This window comes from Sceloporus undulatus, chromosome 7 (assembly GCF_019175285.1).
Source record: "Sceloporus undulatus isolate JIND9_A2432 ecotype Alabama chromosome 7, SceUnd_v1.1, whole genome shotgun sequence".
NCBI classification, from domain to species: domain Eukaryota; kingdom Metazoa; phylum Chordata; class Lepidosauria; order Squamata; family Phrynosomatidae; genus Sceloporus; species Sceloporus undulatus.
This window is the reverse complement of record NC_056528.1, coordinates 13,836,846-13,861,177: the sequence shown is the minus strand read 5'-3', so window position 1 is coordinate 13,861,177 and position 24,332 is coordinate 13,836,846. Positions and strand designations below refer to the sequence as shown.

General features: G+C 46.0%; 1 protein-coding gene across 1 annotated transcript in view; it reads right to left on the bottom strand.

Annotated features, from left to right (window-relative positions):
- Positions 1 to 18,505, bottom strand: part of MEGF9 (multiple EGF like domains 9) — a 29,345-nt gene extending 10,840 nt beyond the window's left edge. The window contains exon 1 of the mRNA XM_042480024.1: positions 17,730 to 18,505. Within this exon, the coding sequence (XP_042335958.1) occupies positions 17,730 to 18,219 (490 nt within the window). The 5' untranslated portion in view covers positions 18,220 to 18,505. The remainder of the gene's footprint in view (positions 1 to 17,729) is intronic.
- Positions 18,506 to 24,332: the final 5,827 nt, after the last annotated feature.

Below are 24,332 nucleotides of genomic sequence, written 5' to 3'. Positions count from 1 at the left end.
GGAAAGGGAAGGGGAAGGAGGGAGGGAGGGAGGGCTAATGCACACTTCACAGTTACCAAAAGATCACATTCAGAGCTCTTTGGCTGCTGCCACACTGCAGAATTAATGCAGTTTGACACCGCTTTAACTGTCATGGCTCCATCCTATGGACTCCAGAGATTTGTACTTCGTTGAGGCCCCGGTGTTCTCTGACCAAGAAGGCTAAATAGCTCGCAAAACTATAAATCCCAGCACTCCATAGCCTTGAGCCGTGGCAGTTAAAGCCGTGTCAAACTGCATTCATCCTGCAGTGCGGATAGTCGACATTATTGTTCTGTGCTTTCTGGTCAACTCCAACATTGTTGTTGTTGTTGTTGTTATGGGCCTTCAAGTCATTTCCAACTTACGGCAACCTAAGGTGAGCCTTCCATGGGGCCAGATTTGTTCAGAGGCGGTTCGCCAGGGCTTTCCCATGAAAGCAATGTCTCGTGCATCTTCCCCATTTGCAAAATACAAGGCATCAGCTTGTTCTTCCAACCGGCGTACAAGCTCCTCCATAAAGGCTGATCAAAGGGAAACCTTCAAAGACGCAGCATGGCAAAGGAACCGTGTAAAACTAAAAGGAGACGTTCCCTAAATCTGCAAAAAAATATAATAATACTTGACAAGAGGCCTCTTTGTTTCCCGTCTCTGCCACTAAAGCCACGGCCCTTGGAAGCAAGGCCCTGACATACACTTGCATACTCCATTTCGCAAGGCATGAGCCCTGAAAAAGCTTAATGGTGGGACAATCCCCGCTTATGCTTCCAATTGTCCCTTGTGTTCAAGTCCAAATGTGGGCTCACCAATATCCATCTTGAATGCATATAATTGAACATAGTGTTTTCCAGGTGAAGTCTGGCATTGTAACTTTCCTCACTAATCTGAATACTATACTCCTGTTGATGTACACTAGAATGTCCTAGGATTGCTCTAGACTTTTAGTCCAGACGTTAAAAGACGTTAAAAGAGCCATCCAAGGAACTATCCTATTTGGAAGACAGGGTTTGGCACCTTGGATCGCTCCTTTAAATCTGGACTAAAAGGCGACTCCAATCCAGCCGTTGCCACCCCCCATTCATTGCTGGCTTCTTCTTAAAACCAACATTGCCATCTCTGCCCAGAAAGGCGGATGAAGATTTCGCCCGCCGGCTCCATCTCTCTCGCTCCATCTGCAAGTGCTGACAGGCATTTCTACAGCGAACCTATTCAGATCTGCACCCTGTTTCCCCCCCTCCACCTATCTCCCCAAAAGCCAAAAATAATCTAAAAGCAACTCAAGCTGCCGGCTCAGCGCAAAGCATGCAAATTGCCCAACGCATATGCAAAGCAAGCACTTCTCCTGCAAAAAAACTGTCTCCAGCAGCTGCCTGGCTTCATCCTGGGTGCAAAATGAACTTTCCAGGTGGCTTACAGAAGCGGTTCCTTCAAGTGCAAGGGCAATGGTCTTAATGCATTGCGGTCTCAGTCTCTGAAAGAAGTATTTTGGTGGAAAGATTGGTATACAACCAACAGGGCATCTGCATGCCTTTTTCCGAGCATTCCCCATGCTTTGCAAGCACTGGCTGGAATCTGTTCATGCATCTGTTGTCTTTATGTGCCTTCAAGTTGACTCTGAGCTATGACGACCTTGTCATAAGGTTTAGTTGTCTCTTTCCTATGGAACCCTGGGGTTTGTAGTTTGTTGCAGCACCAGAGCCTTCTGACAGGGAAGGCTGAGTATCCCACGAAACTGCAAATCCCAGGATTCCATTGCATTTCATTGAGCCATGACAGTTAAACTGCATCAATTCTGCCCTGCAGATGCAGCCTACGTTGTTGTTATGTGCTTTCTAGTCCACTCCAGCTTTGTTTCCAACTTAAGGCAGCCTAAGGCTGGTAAGATTTGTTCAAGAGGAGGTTCGCCATTGCCTTTCTCTGAGGCTGAGAGAGTGTGACTTGCCAAAGGTTCCCCCCATGGGTTTCCAGGGCTGAACAGACAGTGGCAGCATGGGCTCCCATAGCCAGTGGAGCAGTAATTCTGCTCCAGGTTGTTGTTGTCGTGCGCCTCCAAGTCCTTTCCAACTTACGTAATCCTAAGGGAACCCTATCACAGCTTTAAAAGGCCTGTCCAAGGTGCCAAACATTTCCATCATGTGTCCAGCACCTTGGAGAGGTCCTTTAACACTGTCCCAAACCAGGACTGTATCCGACACTTTTCTGGATTGGGAACCACCAGCTTGGGACTGAAGCTAGTTTAGATGCTTGCTGCCAGGAGGAAGAAGCCCATGGATGCAATAACCAATGTGCAAACTTTGCATTCAATTAATTCAGCAAGGATGCAAAGTCTTGCACTTCCCAATAGGCTTGGGCAAAAGCAAGCTGCTGCAGCCTCAGCTAGCTTATGTATAACTATTGCTTTCTTAACCATAGTCTGATATCGCTTGGCCACATGTGTCCTGGTTCTTCTCCCAAAGGTTTGAAGATACAAACCAAGTGGTCAGGGGGAGAGAAACACCAGTCAATCCAGTTTCACTCAGGCTTGTTTCTTTGATTTCCCATTTCAACACAGCTCAGGGCCGGCTGGTCCACGTGTTGGAGGCATTACACACAGGTGTTTTAATGGGCATCCGCTCAGTAATTGTGTGTTCAGTGCTGCCCTTGCCTGACGTCAACGGTTGGCCTGGTGACAAAAAGCTCCTCCAGTTTGCTCTGCAGTAAGGTGTTTGGTTTGCTTTTTTGCTGCGTCAAGGCTTGAGCAAACGCTTGTGCCAACAAAGAAGAGAGAAAGCTAGGACTGCTCTGTGCGAGAAATGGGAGCGCTTGGCAGAAAGGAAAAAAGGAAAGCTGGAGGAATAATGTCCCTCTCCACACTTTGTCCCCCTTTCTCACCCCGCTTTGCAAACTTTGCAGGGAAGAGTAAAGTTGCATTAGTTGTTTTTGCGTACGTTCAAGTCGCTTCCAACTTATGGCAACCCTAAGGCGAAACTGTCCTGAGGTTTTATTGGCAAGGTTGGTTCAGAGGAGGTTTGCCATGGTATTCCCCTGAGGCTGAGAGAGTGTGACTTGCCCAAAGTCACTCAGTGGCTTCCATTGCCAAGCCAGGATTCGAACCCTGGTCTCCAGGGTTAGAGTCCAACACACAAACCATTACACCACAGCTGCTTTTTAACATGCTGTGTTCATCTTCCCTTGGTCCCTTTTCTTCGGGTGCCTATATTTCTAAAGGCTCAACTGAAATTTTAAATTTCTGCAATGCTAGAAATTTGGGGACAGATGGGAAATTTCATTTGCATGGGCAGAAATCTTACGAGAGGAGTAACGCACCCCATACTTAGACCCCTTTGGAGTCTGTCCAAAGTTGTGGGTCTTTCTGTTAAGTCCCAAACCGTCAGGATCCTATAGATCTAGGACTGGAGGGATGAATGGCTGGGCAGCATCCAGCAATTAAAACACTGAAATATTTTCGCCTTCGCACCCACAACCTGAATTGTGAGCCAAAAAAACACAGAGTTCTGGCAGCCTCTGCAAATTATGCAACCGAGTTCGTTTGCAATTAAAAAGGAGAAAGGAGAACAGGAGGAGAAGATGGATGTTCTTTGGCTGCTGATTTCATATGAAATTAAAATTATCATTTACATGGTTCTGGAAGTCCCTACTAAAGGGTGGTTAGCCTAACTTGTCCTCTTTCTGTTCTCAGGGATAAATCTGTTTATTCAAACCAGCCTTTCCAAACTGACCTTGCTTGCTGCCGAGAAGAAAGACATTTTAACTCTGAAATGCACGGGGTCACCATAAGTTGACTAGTGACTTGGAGGCACATTGCATATCAAGGCAGACGTTGGAAAACAAACGTTGCCTCCAGGCCAGTTCTAGCCTTTGGCAGAGTGCTGTTGTTGCTGCTGTTGTTGTCATATGCCTTCCGGTCATTTCCAACTTATGGTGACCCTAAGATGAAGCGATCATGGGGTTTTCCATGACCAGGTTTGTTCCAAGGAGGTTTGCCACTGTCTTCTCCGGAGGCCAAGAGTGTGACTTGCATTCAGTGGGTTTACATGGCCAAGCCAGGATTCGAACCATGGTCTCCAGAGTCATAGTGCAATGCTCAAACCACTATGTCATGCTGGCTCTCTAGATAGCATATGCCTCCATGCAATTTGCCCTGCCATTGTAACACCTGGCGAGGTTTATCCTACCATTGCCATGGTTGAAGCAATGGACTGAGACTTGCGTAGCAAAGTTTCTACTCCAAGTGAGACATGCAACTCACTAGCTGACTTCACTCTCTCAAATTATCCCAGTTCATAGGGCTATTTTCCAGGAAACTATTTGAACATTTGGCCTAAATGTCCTACAAGCACCAGATCCTGTCTGATCTTGGAAGCTAACCAAGGCCAGTCCTGGGTAGTTCTTGGATGGGAGACCATCAACAAATACCAGCTGCTGTAAGGTGTATTTGAGAGGGAGTATCTTGTAAAACCACATCTGAGTATTCCTTGTCTAAGTAAGCCCTATGAAATCCAGGGAGCCACCATAACAGAGCCAACATGGCATAGTGGTTGGAGCGTTGGGACCATGAATCAGGAGATCAGGGTTTGAACCCTGGCTTGGCCATGCAAGCCCATTGGGTGACTTTGTGATCCCACTTTATTTGTTTTCCTTCTCTTCCATCTGAATAGAGGACCAATTGCACTTGGGGATGTAGTTTTGAGAGCCAGTGTGGCATAGTGGTTTGAGCATTCAACTACAACTCTGGAGACCAGGGTTCAATTCCTTGCTCAACCATCAAAACCCACTGGATGACCCTGGGCAAGTCCCATTCTCTCAGCCTCAGATGATGCCAAGGGCAAACCCGTTCTGAACCAATCTTGCCAAGAAAACCCCATGATAGGGTTGCCATAAGTCAGAAACAACTTGGAGGCACACAACAACAACATTGATTTGCCCCATCTTTTTCCCAGATTGGGACTGAAAGCAGCTTTGCTTTAGGATCACCAGAAGTCAGAAAGGCACTCAACCACAACAAATGTTGCAACATCGAAAGGGCTTCTTTGGAGCTGGTCGCCTTAAGGTCACCTTAGGGTTGCCATAAGTCAGAACAACTTGACGACACACAACAACAATCCATAAGTCAACAGGTGACTTGAAGGCACAGACGCACCCTCCAGATCCCTAGCAGCCTGTCTGCTTCTATTGTTTATAGTGAGTTCATTCCAGATTTCGCTCTTGGCACAAACAAGCCTCTTGAATCGTGGAACGTCGGAGAGGTGCAAAGGAGGAGAAGACGCAAACCATGCACAGAATGTCCAAAGGCATTCCTTGGTCGAAAAGCAGAAAATGTCTAGGAAGTCAGGAGAGTGAGAAACAGATAAATATTTGCAAGGAGACGATTGTTAAGGTCAGACCCCAAAAAAACAAATAACATTAAGAGACTGCCGTTCATTATCAGGAGCCAGTCTCCGGTTTCTCAAGAGCGCCCAGGAGCCAAAATCATCTGGAAGGTGGCCAGGAGCGCCTTGGGTGTCCTGCTTGTCCTTGAAGGGCAACGGCTCCCCAGAGGAATAAAACCATTTTGTTTGTCTGCTTCTGAATTGCCACATCTTTGCTTCCGGAAGAATCAGCCTCAGCGGGCGTCTACTGTATTTGGAAAATTGGTTTTTTCCCCCCTTTCTCCTTGTTAAAGTGATGATCTCTCATGGAGCGATAGGAGCCTTTCCCATAAGGGTCCAGTGTGATGTGGTGATGTAAGTGTTGGATTATGACTCTGGGGACCAGGGTTCGATTCCCAGCTTGGCCATCAAACCTACTGGGTGATCTTTGGCAAGTCACATACTCTCAGCCCATGGCAAACCTCCTCCGAACAATCTTGCCATGAAAACCCCATGATAGGTTCTCCTCAGGGTGGCCCTAAATCAGAAACAACTTGAAGACACAGAAAACAATAACCACCGAAATCAATGGTTGGAAGGAGACCTCAGAGCGCTTGCTGGAAAGATGGCCCAGTCCAGTTATAGCATTACCATTCCACTTTAACTGCTGTGGCGAAATGCTATGGAATTGTTGAATTTGCAATTTAGAGAGGGGAACTTGGAAGTCTCAAGCAGGGAGCTGTAGTGCCGCCCCCAAACTCCAAATCCCAAGATTGCATAGCATGCACCCATGGCAGAGTGGTGCTATAACTGTGCCATGAGAAGGAGCCCATGGTGACGTGACATCTCTGAAGAAAGCAGAAGAGCTTGGGAGCGAGGAGCTGCAAGTAACAGTTGGCTGCATCTGCATTGCAGAAATAATCCAGCTTTAATTGCCGTGGTTGAATCCCATGGAATCCTGGGTATGTAGTTTGTTGTGGCCCCAGAGCTCTCCGACACAGAAGGCGAAATGTCTCACAAAGCTACAAAATCCCATTGCAAGGAGCCGCGGCAGTTAAAGCGGTGTCAAAATGTATTAATTCTGCAGTGCAAACGCAACCTAGGAGTCATTGGGGTCACCGAGACAGCTGGTACTGATGGGTGAGTCTGGGCGCATGGCACTTCCGGTTATGATTTAGTTTCCAGCTTCTGCTTCTGCTGCTGGAGGGCAGGAAAGGACAGCCAGGCACAGCAGACGCTCCCGTCTCAACCTATTTTACGGTGGTCTCACAACCACCCTTCTAGGGGTCTGTCCCTATATGACATTACGGGCAAGCTGCTGCTAAGAGTCAAACCCTGTGGGTTGCCGTGCATAGGCGCATACACTCCCGCTTTCCTTGCAAACTCGACAAGGAGTGGAAACAGCTAAGAGAAGGTATAATAAGAGCACTGAAAATCCCCCCATAAGAATTCTTTCCCCATAATAGTTTGTTGGCCACGGTGGACATCTCCACTAACTGTCCCAATCTGGCACGGAAGGATCTTCAGCATCTCGCTCTTTGCAATGCTAGGAATTTGGGGAGTGAAGGAACATTTGGTGACGTGGGAGAGGAGAAGTACAATATCATTCCTGGTCACAAACAAAAATAATGACCATGGAGGAATGGCATGAATTCAACCCAGACAATAAGGAAATTGAAATACGGGTGGCCCTCCATATCTACAGATATGCAGATATCTGCAGATCCACAGAGTCAACCATCCATGGCTTGAAAATATTTTTAAAAAAATACTAATCCCAAAAAGTCAAACCTTGAAATTGCTGTTTTATATAAGGGGCACCTTTTCACCATTTAATGGCATAAAATCCACCGATTTCGGTATCCACGGCGGTCCGGGAACCAAATCCCAGCAGATACCAAGGCCCCACTATAGTTAAATGGGTTTCTATATCTAGGATCAGACATTGATAAGAATGGAGGTGGAAGTTATGAAATCAGAAGAAGACTAGGAATGGGAAGGCTGGCCATGAAAGAACTAGACAAGATCCCAAAATGTAACGCTATACAACTGAACACCAAAGTTAGGATCGTCCAAGCCATTGTATTCTCCATCGCCATGTACGGATATGAGATCTGGACAGTGAAGAAAGTGGATAAAAGGAAAATCAACTCATTTGAGATGTTTTGATGGAGAAGAGTGCTAAAGATCCCATGGACGTCCCAAAAGACAAACAAGCCTGGAAGCCAAGGTGACATGTTTACATACCATGGCTGCCTCCTATGGAAGGAGCACTGGGTTTTGCAATGTGGAGAGAGCGCTAGAGCTTTCTAGCTGAGACGTCTAAGTACCCTTTCCTAAACTGCAAATCCCAGGGTTGGATAGGATGCATCCATGGCAGTTATATAGAGGAACGATAGTGTTATAATTGTATAATCTGAAAAGACCCAGAGAGAGAGGCGCTTGACTTGGCTACTCTTGGATAGGAGCAAGATTTGTTTTTCCAAGAGATGCATTGCTACCGAAGTGAGTAATAGGTTCGGGGAACGTCCCAGTTCACCTCCACCTTTGTTTTCCCTTAAACACACACATTTCCACACCTACTTCCACCCCATTTTGCAAAAAGAGAAACCTAGAGCATGTTGCATAACATGGGGTCAAATGCAAGAATACCGAATTGCTTGGGTAACCCCTTTTTGATTTCCAAACGCCCAACATGACTCTGTCTTTCTGCTCCTCGGTTGCTTTCCAAAATACTTAGACCTTGTCTCTTTTACCCGAACGCATCTGATTTAATCTTACGGCTCCCGGCGCAAGGAAAAGAGAAATGATTCTCATTTCAAGCCTTCTTGCAAACAAAGTTCCCCCAAAATTAATCAAACAGAACAGACCTGTTGGCTCTTGTCAGTTCGGGTTTCGTTCCCTCTTTGTTTTTAACGTCTCCCTTTTCTCCCCTCGAGTCCTTCTTGTCTATTTATGGCATTTTCTTCTGTCAAATACTTTTTTGGGGTTATCTTGCCCTCAAAGCATTGATGATGCAGGAATATCTCTCGTCTCAGATATTTGCTAGGGTTGGCTGAGATATTTCTTGGGGGCATGGGTTTTTTTGCATTGCATTATTATTATTTAATCCCTTTCTACCCCATTTCCCGTGACTGTTTTGAAAGGAAGAAAAACAACCACATTTTTTAAAAGATCATAAAAGCACATGAACTTGCAAGAATTAATGCATACGAAATTTGCAGAACGGAGGGGTAAGTGCAAGTCACACTCTCTCAGAAAGTCAAAACCAAAACCCTTCTGAACCAATCTTGCCAAGAAAACACCGCAATAGATTCACCTTGGTTTGAGGGTCAGACTATGACTCTCAATTCCCATCTTGGCCATGAAACCCACTTTGGGCAAGAAGTGACACTCTCTCAGCCTCAGGGGAAGAGAATGGCAAATCCTCATCCAAAGAAATCTTACCAAGAAAACCCCATGATAAGTTTGGTTTAGGATCGCCATAATTCAGAAACATCTTGAAGGCATACAACACACACACAATGTCTCCATACGTCAGCAATGACACATAAGTCCTATTAGGATCAAGCCAGGGAGGGGAAAAAAGAGCAAGTAATCCCAATTCAGCCCTAAAAGGGTTGAGAACACAACAATCCCAAGCCAGATCCCTTAAAGTTAAGCCTTGCATGGATAAATCTGTCCGTTTTGGTTTATCGTGCATTTGTTTTTTTAAAGAAACCCCAAATTCTTCCCATCCCAAATATGAAGAAATTGGAGGACCGTGTTGCATTTCATAAATCTCTATTGCAATGAAATGCTTACCCATCCCTAATCCAAAGCCACATATTTCAGAGAACAGTGGTCTGGGTAGCTAGAGAAAACATTGTAAATCTTCCGTTACCGTTTACAAAACAGGTTAGGCCTAAAGCTGCGTATGCCTTAAAAGACAAGGATATGCAAGAGAGAGGTCAGGAACAACTCCGCTAAACAAGGGACCGTTTAAACCAACTCCAAAATACAAAACCTTGTTCTGCCAGAATATTATAAGCATCGCCCTCCTTGCTAATTTACTGTTTGCAAACGGTAAAACCAGCTTTGGATAATCTGCTAGAGGGCTTAGCACCTACACAGACAGACAAATCTTAGTCCGGCGAACTAAAGTCAAAAGCATATAGATTTTGCAATAGAAAATAATTTGCGCCGACAGTCTTTCCCAAATAAACATACTTAAAAAGTCAACAAATGGGGTAGAAAACACAGATGCCTCCATCTCTGAAACTGTCTTACTTATTAGCTCTAAGGAGAGATGTTTTTAGAGTATTGAAATGAGGCCGATCGATCGCCAAACTGAGAGACATCATGGGATGTCTATGACCATTCTGTGCAGTCTGAAGTTTGTTTGCATAGTTCCCCAAACTATGATGTAAGGAAGCAACGCCAATGATAAAACCAACCCGACATTAAATTATGGCAACAACAAGCCACTTTGCAAAAACAACACAGAAGAGGATCCTCCGCAGCTTGCAAACGGAAAAAGGTTCGGCTGACAGATGGTGGTCTGAGTCATTCGCAGACTTTGGGAATAAAGGAAAAGTTGAACTCAGGTCTCTCCGGTCGGAGCCCAATGTCGATGGAGATGAAGGATGAATTTCATCTTAAGGTAGTCAGCCCTTGTACAAGTCCTTCATCAATTTGTGAAAAAAATGCACTGAGTCTAACGTTGTGTTCTTAACGCCAAATGACGGGTTAAATTGGATTGCCAAATATTAGCCTACAGGTTGCAGCAAGCAAATGGGGCAGCCGAAAAAGTCATTGCAATTCAAAGTTTTTTGCATGTTCTAGAATATGCATATATATATATATATATATATATATACACACACACACACACACACACACACACACACACACATATAAAGTGTGATCCTGGGTATATATATATGCCACATGGTACATATATATACCTCACTCTCTTCCATGCCAGCATTCTCTGAAGAGGCCAGCCACAGATGCGGTGAAACGTCAGGAATAAACTCTTCTAGGACATGGCCACATTGCAACATATAGATAGTATGACCATTGATTCCCAAACTTTGATCCTCCAGGTATTTTGGATCCCAGCTCCCAGAATTCCTGACCATTGGGGATTCTGGGAGTTGAAGTCCAAAACACCTGGAGGGCCAAAGTTTGGGAAGCCTTGTAAGTGACCCCAACTGTAACCTGGAGCATAGTAGCCTATGCAAACCTTAGTGCATGAGAAGTAACTTCCAAATTGTCCAAAATTGATTCACTTATTAAAATTGATTCTGGAATTGGCACCGCAATTGATGGCATTTTCCGGCTTCTTTGGTTCAGTCTCATTCAGTTGCTTTTTCTGACCCAGTTGCTCCTCTCCACAAACTCATGTGAAGCAGACCATTATTTGACATTTGGATTCAGAGAGGAATTTCTGGTACTCCCAGAACATTTTCCGAGTCGAAGAAATGCGTGTGCCGAGCCAAGTAACGTCTAGGTTTTGACAATGTCATTAACTCTCTTTAATAAATCCCCTTTGCAAAGTCATGACCTGAAGAATATTACCCACCAAGCCCTTCTTGTGGTGCAAAATGTTGTTCTTTTTCAAAACACACACAGACACAGTGTGCAAAACTAAAAATAGCTGAACCAAAGAGAGACATCAGGATGTTGCAAGGAGAGGGATGAGATTTTGCAGATGGAAAGGAGCAACAGCAATGCAAGGGAGAGAACAAATTAAGACGCACGCTAAGCTGGGAACATCAATGGCGACAAAACACACAACGCACTTACTTAGCGAGATCACACAAGTTTAAAAAATGGGTGCATTAAAAATGCATGCGGCATTAATCAGCTATGCAGCATGACATGCCAGCATTTCCATAAATAATACAGGATGGAAATGTACAGCGGCGTTATCAATTAATCGAGGCACCGGATCCTGTCTGATCTTGGAAGCTAAGCAGGGTCGGCTCTGGTTAGTGCTTGGATGGGAGACCGAGGTGCTATATATTTTAAAAAGAGAGATAGAAAATTCTAAATTTTCACGTGACAATCCTCCAAAAAGCATACAGTAAATGCATAATGTTGGAGTAATGTGCTGTGATCCACACCCTTTGGGGAGCATTGTTGTTGTTGTGTGCCTTGAAGTTGTTTCTGGCTTATGGCGAAAGTATCATAGGGTTTTCATGGTTAGGAACATGACCGGAAACGTTTAAGCCAGCATTCACATATGTAAAGTTGTGTCTTTTGAAGCCTGGAAAAAACATCAAATTCTGGAATGCCCTCGCTGCAACATTTTTAAAGAAGGTTTTTTCCTATCACATTTCTTCTGCTGATGTTATCTCAGTCACCTTTATGATACCCCTGTAAGGCAGGCCAGGGCTGGTGACGCTTAGGGGCACAACCCACAGCCATCGACGCATTCTTGGCATAACAGAGATCTCAAAACTGGGGACTTTCCTATTTCCAGAAACGTACTCCATACCCTCCAGTTGTCCCAGTTTGATTAATTCTCTGCCATCCCACTTTTCCAGCTACTTTTCAAATATCCCAGTTTCTTTCTTTCCCCTTTTGCACTCAGTTCGCTTCAAAATACTGCAAAAGAAGTAAACATGCAAAGCTGCCAGGTCCTAGACCAGTGATTCCTAAACTCTGGCCTTCCAGAAGTTTTGGACTTCAGCTCCCAGAATCCCTAACCATTGGCCAGGATGGCTGGGGTTTCTGGGAGTTGAAGTCCAAAACACTTGGAGGACCAAAGTTTGGGAACCACTGTCTAGACGCAGAAGGCTCTGCCAAAAGCAAACCGCTGCAACCCTTCCTAGCTTCTGAGTTTCTCATCCTTAATGTCATCTTGATCATGCTCTGATGTTTGGCCAGACATGTCCCTCTTTTCATCTGGGAAATAATGGAGGGTAAGATGCTCCCAAATGTTTCAAGAGAGGCAACAAAAGAAACGAAAAGAGGTTAACTTTTTAAAAAGGAACTTTAAAAAGGAGCTTTTGCAATTTTGCAAAGCCGCCGTTGCAATCGACAGGTATTTGCAAGCTTCCTTCCCCCTTTTCCTTTCCCATTATTTTTAACCATTTTTCATTATACTACAGGTTGAATCTCTCTTATCCGAAATGTTTAGACCAGAGGTGTTTCAAATTTTTCAATTTTGGTATATTTGCATACGCATATTGAGATATCTTGGAGATGGCACCCAAGTCTAAATATGAAATTCATTTCCGTTTTGATGCGCCTTGTGCACTCAGCCTGAAGGTGAATTTATACACAATATTTGTAATAATTTGGTGTATGAAGCGAAGTTTGGGTCCGCTGAACCATCCAAAAACAAAGGTGTCACTCCCTCCGCCATCTGGGTAGGCGATTTTGGATTTCGGAGTATTTTGGATTTTGAAATGCCACGTAAAAGAGACTCAACCCAGCTTGGCTATGAAACCCATTGGGTGGCTTTGAGCAAACCACACTCTCTCAGCCTCAGAATAAACATCCACTGGACAAATCTGGCCAAGAAAACCCCATGATAGGGTCACCGTAAGTCTCCAAAACAACTTGAAGGCATGTAACAACAAATTTTGTTTTAATCTCTGGGAGCCAACTTGAGTCAAATAGGCAGAATATTAAATACACAAACACACACACACTTGTGTATTTGGCCCCAGGGCTGGAATTTCCACAATCCTGACACATGCTATAAAGAAACCCTTGTGGTTCATTTGCAAGGGATTGTGAAGGCAAGTTGGTGTGTTCCAGCTCATTCATGGCCAAGAATTTGGAGCAATAGTATTGCATTGTACTTTTGGATAGCCTTGGACTGCAGCTCCCATAGCAAAGACCCGGGTTCAAGAAAACAGAGACAAGCACCTATTATATAAACCAAGCCAGCTGCATTCCACACTCGCCGGATTTCACAACAAACAGGACTTTCTGCATCCCTGAAGACATGACTTCACTCCGACACACGCCGCATCAACTAGATCGACCTGGAGGACAACCAAAACTTCAATGTGTCACAGGTCAAAGCCTCCAACCCATAGCATGGGGGGGGGATCTTATTTTGGACTACAACTCCCCAAATCTTGTATGGGAGATTTGGAGAGTTGACCAAATTTAACTTGTCCAAGCCTTGCATCCATCCAAAGATGCCAACGGAGATGAATCACGTCAGCAACCGCAAACCACAACGGTGGACCCAACATGACCAGAAGTGATGTCTCACCACTTTGGGGTTTGGGTTTGGGCCAATTTTTTCAGGGTTTTGTTCATTTTTAAGGGTTTCATGGCCGAGCTGGGAATCAAACCGTGGCTGATTCTTGGTCCTCCAGATATACTGGACTGAAAGACCCATTATCCCTAGCAGGACCAAGTGCTCTTTGCAGTAGATGGCATGCCAAGGAGAAGGCCTCTGTGGTTACAAAGGTCAGGAGATCACACCTCGCCCTCGTGGTTCCTAGTCTTGAGTCTTTTCAGCCAGGCAAACCAGCCGGTATGGAAACAAAACAAAACACTCCCAAGTACATTTAAGCAACCTGTAAAAGGACTTGCTGTTTATAAAAGGTGTTGCCCATTTGAAGCTTCAGAAACCTTCCCATGCTGTTTCATCGTTGTTGTTGTGTGCCTTCAAGTCCTTTCTGATGTATGGCAACCCTAACTATCAGCTCCTGACCAGCATAGCCAATGACAAGGGGGGGGGGGGGGGGGATCTGTAGTAGTAGTAGTAGTAGTAGTAATAGCTAATAACTGCAACCAGACAACTTCTGGAGGGCTATATCCCCATCAAAGATAAACCTAAGCAACATCCTGAAAGAGGGATCTTTTCAAGAGCTAATAGCGATGAGAAATGGATTTGTGGGGTTCAACCATCACAACAAGTTGTGGTGGACTGAAAACAGACATGAAAGACTCCAGGTGTGTACACAAGAAGGCTGATGGGAGCTGCAGTCCAAGGATATCTATGCACAAGACTGTCCCAAATTCTAGGTCATGAACAAGCATCTTGTGGCCTTCCATATATTTCTGAAATCCGTCACCCAGCAGCTCCTAACTGGCATAGGCAATAACAAGGGACAAAAGAAATAATAATAATAATAATAATAATAATAATAATAATAATAATAATAGCAGCTAATAACTGTAACCAGACAACATCTGGAGGAGCTAATAACCATAAGGAATGTTTTCAAAGGGTTCATCCATCACAAGTTGTGGCGGATCCAAAACAGACCTATAAGTCTCCAGGCATCTCCATGTGAACCTGGGATATGGGCTTGCACATAACAGTAAACCACGGTTAGGTCCAAGATTTGGAGGGAAAGGTGGATAGGGATACAGTCTGACATTTCCGTAGGATCACCGGGGATTCCAGATGCTCAATGATTTCATAATGGCATAATAGCAAGAATAAAATGACTCACACCCGCTCCACCCTAAATTGTGTTGTTCGAAAGGAAGAAAGCTGGGAGGCAACCAGGCATGGATTTGTATGTGTCAATTGCTGTGAGCTCAATTCTGTTGTGATCATCAGAACACAATTCCTAGACTGACAAACCTCTGTCTAAGTTAGTCTCCACTAGACTTAAATTGTATTCCCCATCGCCATCTACGGATGTGAGAGTTGGACAGTGAGGGAAGTGGATAGGAGGAAAATCAACGCATTTGAGATGTGGTCCTGGAGAAGAGTGCGGAGGATGCCATGGATGGCCAAAAACACAAATGGGTCCTTGAACAGATCAAACCTGAAATCTCCCTGGATGTCAAGATGATCATATTGAGGTTGCCGTACTTGGCCACATAATGAGAAGGAATGAATCATTGGAGAAGACGATAATGCTAGGGAAGGCAGAAGGCCATAGAAAGAGAGGAAGACCACATGCCAGATGGATAAACTCAACCACGGAGATCATGGACCTGAATTTGCAGGACCTAAGCAGAGCTGAGGAGTACAGGGGGTCTTGGAGATATGTCATCCACAGGGTTGCCATGAGTTCTGGGCCAACTCAACAACAACAACAACAGCAACACTAGCAACAACAATGAAAGGAGACCTCAGAAGCCTGAAGTATGCTCATCCCTGGTTTAGCCCACCATCCAAATCCATTACATTTGATCCACCATGACTCTTGAGCAAAAAGATGTCCAAATTCTCTGCCAGTTTCCATGTTCTCCCCTTTTTTGAGGAACGCCTACCTCAATCTGGCTCTGGCCCTATATATAACCCACCGTCTCCTAGGCTTCTGAAGAAAAGTAAGATGCTCTTCTGCCCATATGGCCTCTTGTAAGTGGGCCAGATCTCCCCATAGGGCTCCCAGAAGGAGAAATACATTCTCTGCCGCTACCCATTGCGAGCATGAGTCACTACTTAGTTTGCTTTATAAATACACACACAACCTTTTTTCCCCTCCTTATCCTGGACAGATTTCTATTGTGTGCCACCTTGGTTCCCACATTGGGAGACAGGTGGATCAATGATTGACGCTGGATTAAATTTGCACCTTTTTGTGGAAAGTCTTAATGCATTTGCACCAAACAGAGATTGGAAAAGTTAAAAATAATTATCCCCCATCACATTTTCCTGCATGAACACTGGCCAGGCTTTTGTAGGGCAAAGAAGAGAGCCAGTGTGGCCTAGTGGTTGCAGTGTCAGACTAGGACTTTGGGAGACCAGGGTTAGAATCCATGGAAACCCAATGGAGTAAGTCTCACTCTCATCCTCACAGGAAGGCAATGGCAAAGCAGAAAGAAGAACTAGTGGTTTGAGGATTGGATTATAACTCCAGAGACCAGGGTTCAATTCCCAGCTCGGCCAAAGAAACCCATTGGGTTACCTTGGGCAAGGAGTCACACTCTCTCAGCCTCAGGGGAAGGCTATGGCAAACCTCCTCTGAACAAATCTTGCCAAGAAAACCCCATGATAGGTTCGCCTTAGGGTCTCCAGAAGTCGGAACTGACTTGAAAACACACAGCAGCAACCCAAACCATTGTTGTCAGTGGAGAGTGGCGTTCCGCATCCCCTGGAGCAGCCTTGTTTGCTTTTATTAGACTCACATAACCTTGGCCTCTATCGGGGTGGACTATAGATCCCTACGCAGGTAGCATTGCTGACATAAGCCAGTACAGCTAAACACCTGCTGGGCTTCTCTAATTCAAGGGCAAACCCCTTGAACTGTGGCAAGACAGAATTTCCTTTTGGCATTCGTCTACATACTAAAATAGCACATTAAAAGCTGCCTTTTGGTAAGGCCCACCCAGGTCTGACACTGCAACCACTAGGCCACACCATCTCCCTTCTTTTGCAGTGACAACAGCTTCTTGGTCTAAGGCTCAACAACAGACCGAGACAAAAATATGACAAACATCTCAACAACATACATTTCCCCGGATCCCTGTTTTGTGGATTTGGGGTGTTAGGGTCCTTTGGAGGAAAGTGGCGATCCCTCCCTAAGCAACAAAGGAAGCTGGTCTCCATCCCTATATATCTGCCCTAGCTCTGAAACCAGAAGCAAGCCAAGAGGTTGGAGAGAGTGCGCCCAGGTAAGGCCTGCCATGGATCCCCTGGATCCCTGTTTTGTGGATTCAGGGTTTGAGGGTCCTTTGAAGAAAAGCAGGGATGTCTCCCTAAGAAACAAAGGAAGGTGTTCCCTGTCCCTATATATCTGCCCTTGTTTTAAGAAGCAAAGAGGAGCAGAGAATGTGCCCAGGTAAGGCCTGCCATGGATTCCCTGGATCCCTGTTCTGTGGATTGCAGAATACTTGCCCAAAGGGATACATTGGGGAATACTTGCCCATAGGGATACATGATTGGGAAACACTTGCCTATAGGGAAATATTGAGGAATACTTGTCCACAGGGAAACCATACTTGACTATAGGGAAACACGGCAGAATATTTGCCCACCATACAGAATCATTGGACAATACTTGCCTATAGGGAAATACTGGGAATTACCTGCCCATAGAGATACACTGGGGAATACTTGCCTATAGGGAAATATTGCTTATAAAACATAGGAAACATCTCCTATGTCCTTTGAAAGATATCAGGGATGTCCCCCTAAGAAACAAAGGAAGCCGGTCTCCATCCCTGTATCCCTGCCCTACTTTTGAGAGCAGAAGCAAGCCAAGAGGCTGGAGAGAGTGGGAGTAGATACTAGGTCCATACTAGTGTGCCCAGGTGAGGACTGCCCTGGATTCCCTGGGTCCCTGTTTTGTGGATTTGGGGTCTGAGGGTCCTTTGGATGAAATTAGGGATGTCTCCCTAAGAAACAAAGGAGGCCGGTCTCCATCCCTATATACCTGCCCCAGCTTTGAGAGCAGAAGAAAGGCAGGAGACTGGAGAGAGTGTGCCCAGGTGAGGGAGGCTCACCTGTCCCGCTGTGGCCCCCCAGATCTTCTTCCTCCTCTTCCTCTTCCTCTTCCTTGGGGGAGGCCGAGGGGGTCCTTGGGAGGCCCGTGGTGGGGATGCTGGGCTCTGGAGTCTCTGGAGGTGGCCAGGAGGGCTCCGAAGAGGCTGCCAAGGGCCGGGCGGAGGTAGTGGGGTGCTGGGGGTCCCTTGTGGGGTGCCAGGGGGGGCTGGGGGTGCCCTGGGGCTGAGGATCACCGCTGCTGGGCTCTGCGCTGGCTCTGGGCTCCGGAGGGGAGGAGGGAGAGGAGGGAGAAGGGGACCAAGGAGGCTCCTCCGAGGCTGAAGAGGCCGGGATGCTGATGGTGGTGCTCCCACCAAGGAGTCTCCCTTGCTCCGCTTCCTCCGAGCCCAGGCCAGCCGCAAAGAAGGAGCAGAGCAGCAGCAGCAGCAGGAGGATGGAGGCGCCCAGCTCCCGGCCGAAGATGCTCCGGAGGATGGCGCCGGTCCTCATGGCGAGAGAATGATGCCCAGCAGGAGGAGGAGGAGGAGGAGGAAGGGGCCAGCGAGGTCCTCCAGCCGGGCCCCCCTCGGCCGAGACCCATCGGGCTAGCAGCCAGGCATCCCTTGGGCAAGGCAAGGAGGGAGGAAGAGGAGGCTTTCCTTCCCCTCCGGACCAGGACCAGCAGCAGCACCAGCCTTCGCTCAGGGCTGGTCCTTCTTTCTCTTCTTCCTCCTCCTCCTTCCCTCCTTCCTCCTCCTTCTGTCCTCCTCCTCTTTTCTTCCTCCTCCTCCCTTCCTTTCCTTCTCTCCTTCTCCTTCTCTCTTTCCTCCTCTTTTCCTCCTCCTCCTTTTTTCCTCCTCCTCTTCTTCCTCTTCCTTTCCTCCCTCCTTTTCCCTTCTCTTCTCCCTCCTCTTTTATCCTCCTCCTCCTTTTCTTCCTCGTCTCTCTCCTATATCCTCCTCCTTTTTTTCTCCCTCTTCTTCCTCCTCCTCTTATTCCTCCTCCTTTATCCTTTTTCTTCCTCCTCTTCCTCCTTTTTCCTTCTTCCTCCTCCTTTCTTCCAGCAGCCCTGCAAGTGAAAGGGAGGCAAGCAAGGAAGGAGGGAGATAATTTGGTTGAGAGAGAGAGAGAGAGAGAGAGAGAGAGAGAGAGAGAGAGAGAGATAGATAGAGGGGGGAGGGAGAAAAGAGGAGAGTGACATCTGGGCCAACCAATGTGAATCCCAGCCTGGCCCACGTGACCCACCCCTTTGTGCCCTTGTCAGCCAATGCCGAGGCAAGGCTGGGGACCCAAGACCAACCTCCTTGCTCGCTGCACTATATATATATATGTAATATGTATATATAGGAGGCTGCTTTGTGTTGCTGAGGGAGGGATGCTTCTGGGAAAGATGCAGACAAAGGACTAGCCTTGGAAAAGACATGGATGGAGCCCACTTGGATCCATCCTTCCCTTGGATACTATTATTATTTTATTACTATGAAATAGAGGTAAAGGGATCAGAGCCAGAGAGGTGTCCTCAGAGTGGTTTGGATTTAGGAACCCTGAAAGACCAGGGTTCGAATCCCTTCTCAGCTATGGAAACCCATTGGGTGAGTTACACTCTCTCAGCCTCAGAGGGAAGGCTAGGGCAAACCCACTCCGGAAGACACAGGCCAAGAAAACCTTATAGGATTCCCATCCCAAAACAAGAGGATGAATTCAAATAGAGCCCTGTTGTCAAGCTTGCGAAGGAGAAGAAAGACCGACAAACGGTGCCAGCATCTGCACTGCAGAAATAATGCAGTTTGGTACCGCTTTAACTGCCACAGCTCAATGCTATGGGATTCTGGAGTGTGCAACTCGAAATGGAAATCCTTGGGTTTCATAGCATGGCGCCAGGGCAGTTAAAGCGGTGTCAAAAGTGCATTATTTCTGCAGTGTGGATGCAGCCAGAGAGAGAAAAAGACCCCACAGGAGACTGTCAGGGTTTCCTTGGTCTTGACCCTTTTCTGCACAGAATGAAAGGCTTGCATCTGGGAGCTGCAAAGCAAAAAGGTAGCAATGACTTGGATTGATAGTGGAAAATTCCAGAGCGTAAATGGAGCCAGAAATGTGTTATTATCGTCTCCTGTCTTGCAAATGCGTGGGCTGAGCCTTTGGAAAGAGAACAGGGCAATGCCTACACAACAAACTTGCTGCTTTAGGCTGTGTGTGTGCTGTGCACCTTCAAGTCAATCCCGACTTATGGCGACCCTAAAGCGACCCTATCATGGGTTCTCTTGGCAAGACTGGTTCAGAGTAGGCTTGCCATGGCTGAGGCTGAGAGAGTGTGACTTCTTGCCCATGGATACCGGTGATTCCCAAACTATGAATCTCCAGGTGTTTTGGACTTCAGCTCCCAGAAGCCCCAGTCAGGAATACTGGGAACTGAAGTCCAAAATATCTGGAACCACTGATAGAGAACACATTTGGAGAATGGTTAGCGTCTTGGTGGATGCGGTGATTCTGAATTTCAAATCATCACCATCATCATCTAGGAGCTAACCTCCGAACCTATTTTAGGGATGGGTTTCAGCCTCATGGATAATACTATCCATAAAAACCAGAGCAGATAAAGTCCAAATTATTATTATTATTATTATTATTATTATTATTATTATTATTATTTCGAACCCACCTCTCCTATAAGATCAAGGCGGCTTACGATAATAAAAAACCAGACATTGCCATAAAATAAGTCCCATTATCCCCTGCCCTTTAAAACAACTCAAGGCCATAATTCCAACATCATAGCGATACCCATAAAAATGGAAGAGAGTCAGATCAGCTGGCGAAGTCCCGCTTGCAAGCCTTGCCATTGCGTAATGGTGACATTGGCACCAGCGGCCAAGATTTATGGGAACGCCCAGGGCGTCCTCCTCCTACTCCTTTGTCACATTAATTTGGAAAGTGTCGCCGTGATAAGCAACCGTGGCACGTGGCCAGCATGCCCGGCTGTGCCAGGGTGGCTTAGGGCTTTCTGGATCTGCAAAATCTGGGCAGATTCCCAATAGAAGCAATACACCTGTTGCAACGCATAGGGTCATCCTCCCACCCTGGCCTTTGGCAACAGCATTCCTCCTGCCTTTGCCCCCCAACAACCATTGTTTAAACCAGTGATGTCCAAACTCTGGCCCTCCAGGTGCTTTGAACTTCGTCTCCCAGAATCCCAGACCATTAGCCAAGATTTTGGACATCACTGGTTTAAACTGAACATGTCATCGCATCACTAGGCCCACAAGGTTTGCATTCCTATGGCTATTCATACAGTCTGCTTACAAAGGGCTTACCAGTCCACTCCATGCTTCTGAGGATGCAGTGGTCCCCAAACTTTGGTCCTCCAGATGTTTTGGGACTTCAGACCCAGGATTCCTGACTTTTGGTTAAGCTGGATGAGGCTTTGGGGAGTCGAAGTCCCCAAAACTTGGAGGACCAAAGTTTGGGAAGCACTGATGTAAACTTAGGTTGTATCTGCGTTGCAGAATGAATGCCGTTTGATGCTGCTGTAACGAGATCTGTAGTTTTGTGAGATATTTAGCCTCCTGGTGCCCCAGCAAACTACAAATCCCAGGATTCCATGGAGTTGAAGGCAGATTCATTCTGCAGTGCTCCTTGCCTAAGACAAACCCTCTGAAATTCATGGGGTTGCCATAAGTCAACATGCTACTTGAAGGCACATACACACATATCTATGGCATCCAATGCATTGTTCTATCTATGGGGTGTGTGTTTTCCCCCCCAACAAATGAAACAATAGGAAAACTCCACGCACAACAGACCGACAACGCTGCTTTTTGCATTGCAACAAAAGCTCCCGTTGGCCTTCCGCCAAAGGAGAGAAGCTAAGCTTGACATTTAGGGAAGGAAGGAGAAACATCTCAAGAACGTTGGACCCCCCACCCCCACCAAAAAAAACCCCAAACCGATATAGAGTAATAAATCCATTGTGCCAAGAAAGAGCTTCCTGTCTGATTATGAAGCAATTTCTTTTTTCAGTCTGACTCTAAGAGAGAAGTCTTTGTGCTTTTCTACTGGACAGTTTTGGCGTTCTTTGCGTCAGCTGGAATCCCTAACTTGTATTAAGAAATATTGCTGCAATGAGTCCCAATTTTGGAGGGAAAATGGTGTATATCTAATAATAATAATAATAATAATAATAATAATAGTGGGGCTAAAGTTTCTGCAGTCAAAGCACATTCCAAGTGAGGTCTGACCAAAGCTGAATACTGTACTTCCGTCGATCGAGAATTCAAAGATATAGCCATGTTAGTCTGTAAAATCAGTATATAAAGAAATCTTGCAGCTCCTTTTGAGACCAACTGAAAGAAAGAAGTTGGCAGCATGAGCTTTCCTAGACTTAAGTCTACTTCCTCATATCCATACGCTCATGCTGCCAACTTCTTTCTCTCACTTAGTCCCAAAGGTGCTACAAGATCTATATTCCTCGATCTATACTCCTATTGATGCGACCTAGGATCATCTTGGCTTTTTTAGCTGCTGCGTCACACTGTTGACTGATGTTCAGCCTGCAGTCCACTAAGACTCCTAGATCCCTTTTGCATGGACTGTTCTCAAGCCAGGTGCCCCCCATCCTTTATCTGTGCATTTCGTTTTTAATGCTCAAGAGTACTGTCCTACATTTCTCCCCCTTGGAATCTATTTTGTTCGTTTGGGCCAGAAAAGGAGACCCTCGGCGCCTCTCTAGGCGAATGGTGGCCTTGCCAGGCCCTTCCTAATGGCATGAGGTTCCTTCTAATGTTCAGCCAAAATCTACCCTCCTGAAACTTCGAACCCTTCAACCTGGTGCTACCCTTTCCGGCGGCAGAGAACAAACTTGCAGCCTCTTGTTTGTGACCGGCCCTGGAAGCATTGAAAGAATGCAACCATGTCAGGCATCAAAGCCAAGTCCCAGCCATTGGTCTTGCATAATCCGAGTGTTTCTTTAGGCCATCGACAAAGATGCGCTTGTGTTGTGCTGCTCGGTTTCTGGCATCCGTCGGTTCAGGCTGTTTCACATTGTCATCTCTGCTTGCGCAAAGCCTGGAGTGTAACCTAAGACAGTTTCTTGTGAAATGGATCCCTCTGTGCTGCAGAAAGTTTCCACTGTTAAGAGTAAGGCGCAACTACTAGGTGGCTCTGGACCAGGGTTCGAATCCGAGCTCAGCCATTAGATAACCTTAGGTGAGTCATGCTCTCAGCTTCAGGTGAAGGCAATAACAAACCTCCTCTGAAGAAACTTGCCAAGAAAAACCCCATATTCGGTTTGCCTTGGGGTTGTCATAAGTCAGAAACATAGGCACACAATGACAACAGCAGCAACAGCAATCTCTGAAAGCACCAATAGATGAGTATATATGTGTTTTTAACTGAAACAACAATACATTTTGTGAGTTTTTTGGTCTATGTGGCCATGTTCTAGAAGAGTTTGTTCCTGACGTTTCGCCAGCATCTGTGGCTGGCTTCTTTGGAGTATGCTGGCATGGAAGAGAGTGGTATATATATATATGTGTGTGTGTGTATGTATGTATGTATGGGGGTGCGCTTTACGTGGACTTGAGCGTACGTGCTCAAGCTGCGGGGAACGCATGGGGCGCAAGGGGCGGCGCGTCCCATTCAAATGAATGGGGCACACACCCGTGGCGCCACGCATGCTACCGCGCCGTCGCGCACAAGCTCCATTCAAATGAATGGGGCTTGAGCATAGGTGGAATTTACGTTAAGCAGGGGGATCTGGAATGGATCCCCCGCGTAAGGCAAGGGCCCACTGTATCTCCATTTGACCCTGGGTATATATATATCCAACACTATATATATATATATACACACACACACACACACACCTCTCTTCCATGCTGCTGGTGAAATGTCAGGAATAAACTCTTCTAGAACATGGCCACATCGTCCGAAATACCCATAAGAAACTATGGATGCTGGCCATGAAAGCCTCGACTTCATAAAACAACAATGTTAGCAAAAGTATTCTAGGTCTCCTTCTTGCAGTTTTGCAGAAATCAAGCCAGACTGACTTAAATATAGAGCTCTGTGGTTTGCAACTGCCTTCACAAGGAGAAGAGAAACAGAAAGGAAGAGTAGTTTCCCAATTCCCATTAATGACAAATTTATCTGTCACTTTGGAGTCTTGCAAAATGTTTCAGAATCATTTCCTCAGCAGCATCTAAGGAAGGCTACATATAAATACAAGACTATTTCGGCACGGCCTCAGTGGGCAATGGTGCACTGAAAATGCATTAATGCAAATCAATAAATTCAAATTAATCTCTCTCTTCCCACCCCCAAAATATATTGAACTCAGTACTGATGGGCAAGCGTTGTCACGAACCATCTCCCTGCAGAAGAGTGGCCAATAAACATTTTTAAATACATAAATCTGACCAAAAAAGATAAGGAAACAGTTAAAAGTCTGGTGGAAATGGTTGGTTTTGGAGAGAGAGCATGAAAGCCCTTTTCAGGCTTGGAAACTGTGGTTGTGTTTTGCAGCCAGCCAGGCTTGCAGTGCCACCTGGTGAGGATTTTGGGGTAAATAGCGAGAGAAAGAGGACAAAGAACCCAGAAAGAAAATTAAATGACACTTCCATTGTTGT